This window comes from Castor canadensis, chromosome 7 (genome assembly GCF_047511655.1).
Source record: "Castor canadensis chromosome 7, mCasCan1.hap1v2, whole genome shotgun sequence".
NCBI classification, from domain to species: Eukaryota; Metazoa; Chordata; class Mammalia; order Rodentia; family Castoridae; genus Castor; species Castor canadensis.
In genome coordinates, this window is record NC_133392.1 from 5,001 (window position 1) to 17,846 (window position 12,846).

General features: G+C 43.8%; 1 protein-coding gene across 1 annotated transcript; it reads left to right on the top strand.

Moving 5' to 3' along the window:
- Positions 1–1,575: 1,575 nt before the first annotated feature.
- Syce1 (synaptonemal complex central element protein 1) lies at positions 1,576–5,942 on the top strand. The gene is made up of 12 exons (XM_020186622.2): positions 1,576–1,654; positions 1,883–1,945; positions 2,591–2,650; positions 2,996–3,070; positions 3,574–3,621; positions 3,866–3,920; positions 4,094–4,183; positions 4,421–4,484; positions 5,163–5,229; positions 5,308–5,431; positions 5,500–5,610; positions 5,750–5,942. The coding sequence occupies exons 1-12, from the start codon at positions 1,576–1,578 to the stop codon at positions 5,940–5,942; spliced, it is 1,029 nt and encodes a 342-aa protein (XP_020042211.2).
- The last annotated feature ends 6,904 nt before the right edge of the window (positions 5,943–12,846 follow it).

Genomic DNA, 12,846 nt, shown 5'->3' on the forward strand with positions numbered 1-12,846 from the left:
CCCTAACCCTAACCCTAACCCTAACCCTAACCCTAACCCTAACCCTAACCCTAACCCTAACCCTAACCCTAACCCTAACCCTAACCCTAACCCTAACCCTAACCCTAACCCTAACCCTAACCCTAACCCTAACCCTAACCCTAACCCTAACCCTAACCCTAACCCTAACCCTAACCCTAACCCTAACCCTAACCCTAACCCTAACCCTAACCCTAACCCTAACCCTAACCCTAACCCTAACCCTAACCCTAACCCTAACCCTAACCCTAACCCTAACCCTAACCCTAACCCTAACCCTAACCCCTAACCCTAACCCTAACCCTAACCCTAACCCTAACCCTAACCCTAACCCCTAACCCCTAACCCTAACCCTAACCCTAACCCTAACCCTAACCCTAACCCTAACCCTAACCCTAACCCTAACCCTAACCCTAACCCTAACCCTAACCCTAACCCTAACCCTAACCCTAACCCTAACCCTAACCCTAACCCTAACCCTAACCCTAACCCTAACCCTAACCCTAACCCTAACCCTAACCCTAACCCTAACCCTAAACCCTAACCCTAACCCTAACCCTAACCCTAACCCTAACCCTATCCTAACCCTAACCCTAACCCTAACCCTAACCCTAACCCTAACCCTAACCCTAACCCTAACCCTAACCCTAACCCTAACCCTAACCCTAACCCTAACCCTAACCCTAAACCCTAACCCTAACCCTAACCCTAACCCTAACCCCTAACCCTAACCCTAACCCTAACCCTAACCCTAACCCTAACCCCTAACCCTAACCCTAACCCTAACCCTAACCCTAACCCCTAACCCTAACCCTAACCCTAACCCTAACCCTAACCCTAACCTAACCCTAACCCTAACCCTAACCCTAACCCTAACCCGAACCCGAACCCGAACCCGAACCCTAACCCTAACCCTAACCCTAACCCTAACCCTAACCCGAACCCGAACCCTAACCCTAACCCTAACCCGAACCCGAACCCTAACCCTAACCCTAACCCTAACCCTAACCCTAACCCTAACCCGAACCCTAACCCTAACCCTAACCCTAACCCCTAACCCTAACCCTAACCCTAACCCTAACCCTAACCCTAACCCTAACCCTAAACCCTAACCCTTACCCTGACCCCTGACCCCGAACCCTGACCCCGAACCCTGAACCCCGAACTCTGACCCCTGACCCCAAACCCTGACCCCTGACCCCGAACCCTGACCCCGAACCCTGAACCCCGAACTCTGACCCCTGACCCCAAACCCTGACCCTGACCCTGACCCCAGACCTTAACCCCTTACCCCGACCCCTAACCCCTGACCCTGACCCTAACCCTCACCGTAGCCCTAACCCTGACCCTAACAGGGCCCTGGGTATATCCAAACCGTGTTTGCATTTTTAAACCCCATGCCTTAAGCATGCGCAGTAGCTCCCAGTCGCGGCCGACTCTAACCCCCTCCCAGCTTGAGCTAACTGCCGCGACTGTACTGCGCATGTGCACTACGCATCTTCCCTGCGCGGGTTCAGACCAGTCAGCCGTGGAAGCGCGCTGAGGCGCGCGTCAGACATGGCGGCTAGGCCGCGGCCAACCAGTGTGGAGCCCGCGGAAGCCACAGAACAGGCGAAGGGTCCAGAGGGGGCTGGAGGTAGCGGCAGCCGGAGGGCTGTCCTCGCGGCAGGCGGGCTCTGGGTTTGTGCATAGGGGGTTGGGAAATATGGAGGACGCTGCCAGGGTCCACGGGGAAGGCGCCATGGGCCGAACTCAGGACCAGAACCGAGGGAACCGCTGCTCCGGCTAACCTGTCGGTCCCGGGGGTGTCGGTTCCTCTTCTGGCCTTCCGCACTGGGTTCTCGCGTGTTTGTTTGTCTCACAGGGCAGGACGCGTCCACACAGAAGATCGAAGACTTGATGGAAATGGTGAAGAAGCTGCAGAAAGGTCTTGTGTCTCCTCCGTGCAGGAGGATTGGGTTAGCTTGGGCAGACAGGAATTCAATTCCATGTCTACGACTCAAAAACTTAGGGAATAATCCCTTTGGCTTTTATTTACATTTTAATTTTTTGGTCTAAAAATAGTGGTGATTCAAAATTACAGAAGCATAGAAGACAGAATATTTTCCCAAAACTCTGCCTTCAGTTCCCCTGCTGGTCATCTTGGCTACCACAGCACTCTCACATACACAGTTCTTTTTCACCTCCACCTTGCTTCCTGCTAACCCCCCTTGCTCACCAGGCTCATCCCAGCCTCTTCCCTCTTCAGGGGAGGACTTTGTATAAACTACTCCCCTCTTCACTCAGAGAGCTGCAGGACCTACACCCCTCATTTCATGTGCGCCTCACAAGACACTCTCCCATATCTGAAAAGCACTTCCGACTCCTTCACTCTTTTCTCCACCTCATTTATCTTGACTGAAGTTTCCACATTCTGGTTCAGTATCTCCATTAGTCTGTTCATTGACTCTCCCACCCACAATATGAACCCATGATACAGAAGATGCTCAGATTTGTGTGGATTGAAAGCTGCAGGGATGTAGGTAGGCACCCACCTGCTCTGTCATCAACTCAACCTCTTTTTTCCTTGCAGCAGGAACTCTAGAGCCCCGAATTGAGGTCCTGATTAACCGGATTAATGAGGTTCAGCAAGGTGAGCTCAGAAACCATTCATATACTTTGCCTGACCCACTGCAAAGTGAAAATACAGGAATCCTTATTCACAGAACGCTAGACATTTCATGACAGCAATAGCAGACCATTAAATGTAAGTACAGGGTCCTTTGGCATTGAACTACCATGGTTATGTGCCTGTGAACCTAGCACAGACACTATCTGAACATAGAAAGAAGGACCTGGATTCTGAAAAACTGTTTTCTGCTCTGTAAAATCTGGGTCTTTATACGTTTTTTAAAGATAAATGTGAAATGTCACTGTTTGCAAGGGAGTAGTGTGGCTGAGGCTCCACTCACACAGTCTGCTCTGTTCTTTGGTGAAGCAAAAAAGAAAGCCAGTGAGGAGCTGGGAGAGGCGAGGACTGTTTGGGATGCCCTACAGAAGGAACTGGATTCATGTAAGTGAGCTGGGGCTCATCAAAGCCTTCCCTAACCCCTCAGTCCACACACTCAGCAGCCTCTCCATGGCCAAGGGTTCTTCCCTCTCTTCAGTCTCCTGTTCTTACAAAAGCCTTGGAGTTTTTGTAAGGATTCTCCTTAAGTTCTGCCAGATAGCACAGTTTCCTCTTGTCTCATCACCATTCAGTACTGAGCTCAAATGTCCTCTGCTGAGATGCCTTCCACAGTCATACTACCTAAAGACATTATCTTGCCTACCTGGGCACATAGAACTTCATGATGGGTCTGTTTTTTCCCAGCTGTAATGGGCATCACACAGGGTTCTCACAGACACTCTTTGGGAATGCCAAGGTCATTTGCATTTACAGAGAATATGGGTACAAGAAGGGAGGGGGCTTACCTTGAAGGATCTACATTTGGGTTAGGGTCAGCCTCTCATGTGACTGTCTTTAAAGATACTGTGGTTGGTCCCTGATAGTTGAACATTCTCCATGTTTTACAGTGCATGAAGAGAAAGTACGACTTAAGGACATCTTGAGCAAAAAACAAGGTATTTCTAGTTCCTCTGTATCCAGGCTTTTGCCTATGCCATCCCACACAGAAACCCACTCTCTACAGCATCTGAAGGCTTTGAAACCTCTTGAGCTTGCATCCCTTCTGTGGCTTCCACCAGTCCCAGAAAATGTTAAAGCACAATAAAGTGTCCACAGACCTGACATAATCTGACCCCTCTCCTCCTGCCCAAACTGGATGCCTTGACAAGCACTCACAGGACCCAACTGATCTCCCTGTAGAGACCCTAAGGATCCTCCGGTTGCATTGTCAAGAGAAGGAAAGTGAGGCACAGAGGTAAGAGACCATGCTGACATTGGCCTCCCTAAGCCTTGTAATAGAGGCAGTTCTTGTCACCACCCCCATATCATGTCACAGAAAAATGCCTGAATAGACAGGTATAGAAAAGAAGCCCCCAGATCCCCTCCAGTCACTCAGAAAATGTGACTGACTACTGCCTCCCTTCCCAGAAAGCACACCCTGTTGCAAGAGTGTAAGGAGAGGATTTCTGTCCTGAACTCCCAGATTGAGGAAGAGAAGAGCAAACAGAGACAACTGAGGTAAACTCCAGTGCATGAGGCTGGGGGCAAAGGGGATGCAAGTTGTATAATAATTGGTATAGATTAGAGGAGTTGGACCTAATTGAGTCCTGGAGGGTCAAGGGGGGGGGGTGAAAGTAGTCCCCATGGACCAGAGGACATGGGCAAAACCTCTCCAAGGACTATGCATGAAGACGCCCTACCTGGGTCAAGTTGATCTTAGCCCATAGCCATCATGCATCTTTGGTTGACTCCTAGGTTGGATTTTGAGGAACAGCTGGAGACTCTGATGGACCAACACAAGGACCTCTGGGAATTTCACGTGAGTCATTCAAAGTCATACCTCCCAACTTCCACATCATCTCACCTATCACACCTTGTTCCTGCGCAAGTCTTGATGGTCCTACCATCACCACCACCCTGAATCTACTCCCTTGTCAATACCCTTGAGGTTCCCAGTGTCCTCACTGCTGGTCTTGCATATCCATGCTGCCCTCCTGTGTCCATTCAGTGGTCAGGAAGAATTCTGACAGCACCAAGGTGGAGTGATCCATTGAGAACATCTATGGATGTGACAAGAACATTGCAGGCGCAGAGGAGACAGCAGGGAACAAGCAGCCAGTGTTTGCTCCCAGCAAATCTCCAAATAAGGACACAAAGAATGGATGAAATGTCAGGAAGAAAGGGATCAGTGAGAAGACCACCAAGGGAAGGGAAAGGGGAGGAGGTGCAGTGCTGTGCTGGTAACCAATGTGCCATAGCTGTAGTTTCTACAGGACTGCCTGTTGTAAATACTTCCCCAGCACCTATTTCCACAGTGAAAGGTGTCAACAGCCATTGCAAAGATCCTGAAACTGGACCATGGCTGGCATGCATGCAGAGGTAGGAAACTAGGAAGTGAGATGTGAGGAGATAAATGGTTGGATCCAGGCAGACTTCTCTGAGTCATGGGAGGCTGGGAGGTATGGACAAGCCTTGTTTCTGCCCCTGCCCCCACCAGAGGCCGGAGCAGCTGGCAAGAGAGATTTGTGCCCTGGACAGCAGCAAGGAGAAACTGCTGAAGGAAGGTGAGGCCAGGGAAGCAGGGTGACCCAGCCCTGCCCTGCCCTGCTGTCACATGACTTCAATGCCCCTTATTGTTGCAGAGAAACTGGTTGAGGTGAAACTGGAAGATGTGAAGCATCAGCTCTGCTCCCTGTTTGGGCCTGAGGGTCCCTCCAACCTCACTGAGGGACTCTTTCTCCGCAGCCAGGAAGCTGCAGCAGCAGTGTAAGATAAGTTGGGGGAGGGAACAGGATGAAAAAGTGGTTAATGCTGACCCAGCATCCCACCCTCAGGGAGATGTTCAAGGAGGAAAACAGGAAGGCTGAGGAGCTCCTGGAGGCTGCGGCCCAGCACCACCAGGAGCTACAGCAGAGGTGTCAGCAGCTGCAACAGAAGCGGCAGAGGTGAGCATGAAGTTCCTGTGCCCCCCACCCATCTGAAGGTGGATGACAGGTGTTTCCTCCCCTCTCTTCCTGCATGTCCTTTCACATCCCCTTGTCCTTCCTGTATTCCTTATTCTATTCTTCCCCTCTTCCTAACCAGGCTGAAGGAGGAGCTGGAAAAGCATGGAGTTCAAATCTCTGCTCAAGCACAGAACATGCAAGAGGAAGGGACCAGCTCCCGAAAAGTGGTGAATCCTGGAACTGGGTGGCAGAGAGCAGAGACAGTTCGTGAGGGGGGCTGGGTAAGGGAGCATGGAAGATACTGGGAGTCCAGGGGGATGATCTGTGGGTAAGGATGTTCCAGCAGGAGACACAGCCAGAGCAAAGATGTGGGCTGCATGCATGATAGTGATGGGCAGGGAAGGGTGGCTATGGATGGTATAGCCATGTGGATTAGTGGGGACTGCCACTCTGGACCCTGACCTCCCACAGGCCATTCCCAAATTTCTAGAAGTCCATGAGGAGAAAGATCAGGAGCTGCCCACCAAGCAAGACCTGATACCCTCCTAGGCCAAGAAGACACACCCCATTCCAATCTCATCCCATTGGGCTGCATGAAATAAAGGCACAATTTTGCTACAACCTGCCTCAGCTGAGTCTGTGGTGAGTGGAGGGATGGGAGTGAGGGCCCAAGACCCCCAAGACCCTAAGCCTGGTGATGCCTTGGCCCAGGTCTGCCTTTTGGCCTGTTCAAAGTCTACACTACAGGCACTCAGTAAAAGCTTCCCCAAATTCCTGGTCTCTGGTCTTGTCCTCTCCAATATTTGACATACTGTTCTGGCCTCAAGCAGAGGGAGCCTACCTACTCACAAAAGGCCCAGGTAGCCTTATTTCCACTCTGGTGATTTAATTCATTCATGTAGGTCTGCACTTCACAGGCTCTCAGAAATTTATAAAAAACAAGGACAAGGGAGCTAGGATCCAAAGCCAGTCAGTTCCGTGCTGTACTCCACTCGTTAGCTAAGAAAAAGAAATGTACTTTGAGGTTATGTGTAATCTGTGTTATCACAGACACAAAATATATAACCAAGACACTCCTTTCCAGGAAATACTGTAAGAAATGCTCCTTATGCAAGGGAATCAGTCAGCTAACACTTACATATTGTGCATCTGAGGCATGTTTCAGATTCACCAATGAAGACCAGTGATGGCAGTCACAGTCTGCATCTCCTGGGTCCAAATACAGTGAATTAATGATATAGAAGTTCTTTCTCTTGACATACTAGATAGGCCAGTTACACCATGGGGTTAGGAGAGGTTCACCTAAGGCTCCCAAGCTGAGGAGGAGCACTGTTTCTATGGAAGAACATACTCTTCCATAGTGGGGAATCACACCAAGACTCAGCAGCAAATCTCTGACATAGTCTATGTCAGCTCTCTGACTATGAGATGGAATTAATAATACTTGTGGTAAAATGAACTAGTAATAATCTATCAAAATGACACTCATATCACATGAAAATTAGCAAACACATTGAACTGCATGGCAATAAAACACCACATTCAGCTAAGCTCATGAATTCAGCACCTGTTCCTTCAAAACATCCATAAATTACACATAGAAAATAATTTCCCTTGTACTTACTGATGAAATGGTTAAAGCATTGTGTGTTAGAAATAATTCATGGGTATCTTACATTCAAATATTATTCATCATAATGCAAGCTCTAGAAGGTGAAAGGGATAAGGACTTTAGAATGTACATACTTTAGAAATCTTAACCTATATGTAGATTGTAAAATGACTAAATGAATATATAGTTAATTAGCTAAGTACAGGTCCGTACTCAAATATCATGTCTATGTCTGGATACCATGGATTAGGACCCCATATGACAATGCTTAAGAGTCTGAAGTTTATTAAAGGAAAAGGACCTAACCAAGTAATAACATTTAAGTCAGCATATGAATCTGGTGGACCATGCCTCACGGTGTGGTCCATGGAGAAAGGCAAAAATTCTCTTTTCTGCACAGTTACATCAGAATGTATGTCCTCCCTCAGGTCAGGAACTTGGCATGTGTGCACAAGACATTTCATATCCAGGGAGCCCCAAATGGAGAGTAGGCTGGCTTCTCACCCTGTTTGTCATGTGGGCAGATTCTAGCTGCATACCAGCACCCCACAGAAGAGTCCTCCTGTGTCCTCACCAAGACCAGCTGAGAACCTGGCCAATAATCAATTTCATGAGTATCGATAAACAATGCTAACAAGATGATATGAACCACACCCACATTCAGCTCAGTAATACATTTCATACCTCAGGTCAGTGCCACACAGATTGATCTCACCTCATGGAAAGAGCTAAGCACATTTCACTGTGGTTAATATAACCAGTAACAAATAACAAAAATAAATTTTAAAACATTTTCCAATATCATAAAAATATCAAAATTTGACATTAATATAATAATAGCTTTGTATAATTCTCCCAAAAGCTTTTAAGAAGTTTAAAAGAACTAAATAAATCCAAGAACAGGATCACGGTCATGAATTGGAAAGGCATTGTAAGGATGTCATTTCTGCCCAACATGAGACACAAATTCATTATAAAGTTTCAATATTTTACAGGGCTCTTTTATGTAAAAGCAGAAGCTCATTTTTTTAAAATATGGAAATACAAAGGTCCAAGCAGCTTCAACATCATTTTTTTTCATTTTTCTTTTATTATTCATATGTGCATACAAGACTTGGTTCATTTCTCCTCCCTGCCCCCACCCCCTCCCTTACCACCCACTCCTCCCCCTCCCTCTCCCCCCCTCAATACCCAGCAGAAACTATTTTGCCCTTATTTCTAATTTTGTTGTAGAGAGAGTATAAGCAATAATAGGAAGGAACAAGGGTTTTTGCTGGTTGACATAAGGATAGCTATACAGGGCATTGACTCACATTGATTTCCTGTGCGTGGGTGTTACCTTCTAGGTTAATTCTTTTTGATCTCACCTTTTCTCTAGTACCTGTTCCCCTTTTCCTATTGGCCTCAGTTGCTTTAAGGTATCTGCTTTAGTTTCTCTGCGTTAAGGGCAACAAATGCTAGCTAGTTTTTTAGGTGTCTTACCTATCCTCACCCCTTCCTTGTGTGCTCTCGCTTTTATCATGTGCTCATAGTCCAATCCCCTTGTTGTGTTTGCCCTTGATCTAATGTCCACATATGAGGGAGAACATACGATTTTTGGTCTTTTGGGCCAGGCTAACCTCACTCAGAATGATGTTCTCCAATTCCATCCATTTACCAGCGAATGATAACATTTCATTCTTCTTCATGGCTGCATAGAATTCCATTGTGTATAGATACCACATTTTCTTAATCCATTCGTCAGTGGTGGGGTATCTTGCCTGTTTCCATAACTTGGCTATTGTGAATAGTGCCGCAATAAACATGGATGTGCAGGTGCCTCTGGAGTAACAGTCTTTTGGGTATATCCCCGAGAGTGGTATTGCTGGATCAAATGGTAGATCGATATCCAGCTTTTTAAGTAGCCTCCAAATTTTTTTCCACAGTGGTTGTACTAGTCTACATTCCCACCAACAGTGTAAGAGGGTTCCTTTTTCCCCGCATCCTCGCCAACACCTGTTCTTGGTGGTATTGCTGCTGATGGCTATTCTAACAGGGGTGAGGTGGAATCTTACCGTGGTTTTAATTTGCATTTCCTTTATTGCTAGAGATGGTGAGCATTTTTTCATGTGTTTTCTGGCCATTTGAATTTCTTCTTTTGAGAAATTTCTGTTTAGTTCACGTGCCCATTTCTTTATTGGTTCATTAGTTTTGGGAGAATTTAGTTTTTTAAGTTCCCTGTATATTCTGGTTATCAGTCCTTTGTCTGATCAACATCATGTTGAAAGTGAAGAAGATGGGGAGACAGCTAACAGTGTCAGAACATTGCATGAACATTGTAAGAACACTGCATGAACAGTGCATAAGACCTGTGGCATTGAGGCCACAGAGAGGGACAGGTGGCACAAAGGGAGAGTCTAGGAATAGGCTGGTGCATGTTGCATGGCTGAAGACAAAGGTTGCCACACAGAGCCATTTTCAATTTTTGCATCAGCATTGCTAGATCAAATGGATACATTAGATAAAAAATAACATTGGCCCTCATACCATACAAGAAGAGCCATATTTTAAAATGTGAAAAACAATTTTGAAGAAAAACTTCATGATATGGATATTAGAAAAGCATTCTTAGATTGTAATTTTAAAGCATAGATTCTAAAGAAAAAGGTTGATGAGTTTACATGAAGCTTCATTAGAATTGAGAATTTGTCTTCTGAAACAGTTGGTGGGAATGTAAATTACTTCATATACTATGATAATGAGTATGGGGGTTCCTCAAAAAACTGAAAATAGAATTACAATATTTGCATATCTATGTTTATCACAGCACTATTCACAATTGCCAAGTCATGGAATCAGCCTAGGTGCCCATCAATGGATGAATGTAAAAAAAAAAAACAGGTGTGTTGTTAAGGGGTTTTGTGTGTGTGTGTGTGTGTGTGTGTGTGTATGTGAACATGTGTAGAATTCATCCATTAAGAAGAATGAAATGTCATTTTCTGGTGAGTAGATGGAACTGGAGATCATTATATTAAGCAAAATAAGATTCAGAAAATTATTACATATATTCTCTCGTGGAATTAAAAAAACATTAAAGTAGAAGGACTATTAGACAATAGGAAAGTGACCAGTGGGAAGGGAGGGTTACATGTAGATAAAAGGGTGTAAATATGATTAAAGATCCTTACATACATCTATGAAAATATCATATTAAAATCCCATTATTTTGTAAAATTAATAGATGCTAAGAAACATCACTGTTGGGTAAGAATGGCATAGAGTGGGAGTAGATTTTGCATTGCATATTTTTAAAAAAAGCTTATAGCACACAATAAAAGAACTACATATTTATAAGTGAAAAAACTAGACAATGCAATATAAAAAGTCAGTCTAGAATCTTCAATGAGCACTTTGTAAGTGAAGGGACATTCAATGGACAAATTTACAAAATGTGTACAAACTCATAAAATTTTTAAAGCAGCAAATACTATTAAATAGCAAAAACAATTACAACAAAAGCAAAAACAATAAAGAAAAACCAGTTTAACAGAGCTCGCAAAGATGTCTAGGGATTGGTGTTGTCAAACACTGCTGGTGGTAGCTTAGGATGGTACAGCCGCTTTGGAAAACAATTAGTATCTACTCAGGCTTACCCTATGAGCCAACAATTTCAGTTGTAGGTGTTACAGTACCAAAATACTTTGCAAGAAAGCTCTCACATACTGGCTGGGATAGAAAAATACTAGGGGTTTGGTGAAAAATAGAGGGAATGGTGAGAGGAAGATGGCAGAAAGGGTTTTCTGTGACACTGTTAATGTTCCATTTCTGGGCTATATGGCAGTTATATGGTAGTTACCATTATGAGAATTCATTTGCTTGTGTAGTTTTGATGTTCTGACTTTGTTTGGGTCAATAAAATCAAGTTTATTAATTGAAGGGTGGTAGTGAGGAATTATAGAGACAGGAATAAACTTTTGAGTTAATGGATGTACTCATTATGTTGACTGTGGTAATGGATTCAAGAGTGTGCAACCATGACAAAAAATAAAATTAAGTACCTTAAATATATGTGGTGCATTGTTTGTAAAATATACCTGAATGAAGCTGTTAAAAAATTGAAGGATGGGGTTGGTTTGGCTTAGGGCTAGAACATTCATCTAGCATGTGCAAGGCCCTGGGTTTGATTATCAATACCACAAAAAATTGTAGGATGATTTTAAAGCCAATCTTAAAAGGAAAATCTAGTCTAAAATATGTAAAATAAGAAATAATACTAAGAAATCATCAGCAAATTATGAATATCAGTAGGCTGGCAAGAATTTAAGAGAGTAGATGAAAAGGTCATTAAAAAAACTGACATCTTAAAAATAAATACCATAGAGACATTAAGCAAAATCAAATGTTCTTTTATAAAATGAGGCTGAGGTGGTAGCTAAAGCCTTCTTCTCAAGAGGCAGAAATTAGGAGGACTAGTCTAAGTAAAAAGTCCATGAGGCCCCAGTCTCAACTGATAAAAGCTGGGTGTGATGGTATGTGCCTGTCACCCCAGCTATGTGGAAGACATAAAAAAAAAACTGTTTAGGTCAACCTAGATGTAAAGCAATACCCGATCTTAAAAATAACCAAAAAGGGTTAGAGATATGACTCAAATGTTAGAATGCCTGCCTAGCAAGCATGAGGCCCTGAATTCAATCCCCAATACCACCAGTATAAAATATATATGCATATATATGTACATGTATATATATAATAAATTGAAAGACCTCTGGTGAATTGATAAATGTGATAAAGAAAAATTGTACATTATATAATTCTAACAAATACATGTTGTAAAGTTATAGTAATCACATATTTAGGCCAGTGGAACTAAAGAGAAACCCTTTCAAAGACCCTGGCATTTTAGACACTTGAAAATAACAGAAATCGAAGTGCTGAGAAATAGAAAAACACCCTTTCCAAAGAAAGCTGATGGGACAGTGAGGTGTCTGTGTGGCAAAGAAATGCTCCTGTGCCCTTTTATGATACCAGGCAGTAAGTCTGTATCACTTCTAAGGGGAAAAGGCCTTAATATAAAAACACATGAGGAAAAATCTCAGAGGTTTTTATAGGAAAAGGAACTAATTCTTTTAAAAATTACACAAAAATATTAACAATGAAATATAAGTTAGACTACATTAAAATAATTCTATTAAATGACTCCATTCAAGGGCACAAAGCTAATCAAAAAAATGGGGGGAAATAATCTCACATATGACCAGATACTTTTTATAAGAAAAGACAAGAGACTCCAGTAGAAAAGTGGGGAGACTAACAACCACTTCATAGAAGAAATTTCTAAATGTTAAATAAATGTGAAGCATGCTTCACATCTTTAATGATTAGGAAAATGCAAGTTTAAACCAGATAGACAAGCAGTATCAATAAAGATGTATAATAATTCAGCATTCATGAACAAAAGTGGGAGTATAGCTTATTATACACGTTTTGGTAAGTTATTTGACTGTTGAAGATACATGGTAACCTCTCACCATAGGTATAGACTTAAAGAAATGTCTATACATGTCCCATAATAACATACAAGTACTCACTGCAGCATTAGTCTAAAAATTTGAAACCAAGGGGGAGGGAGCAAGAAGAGGTGTATT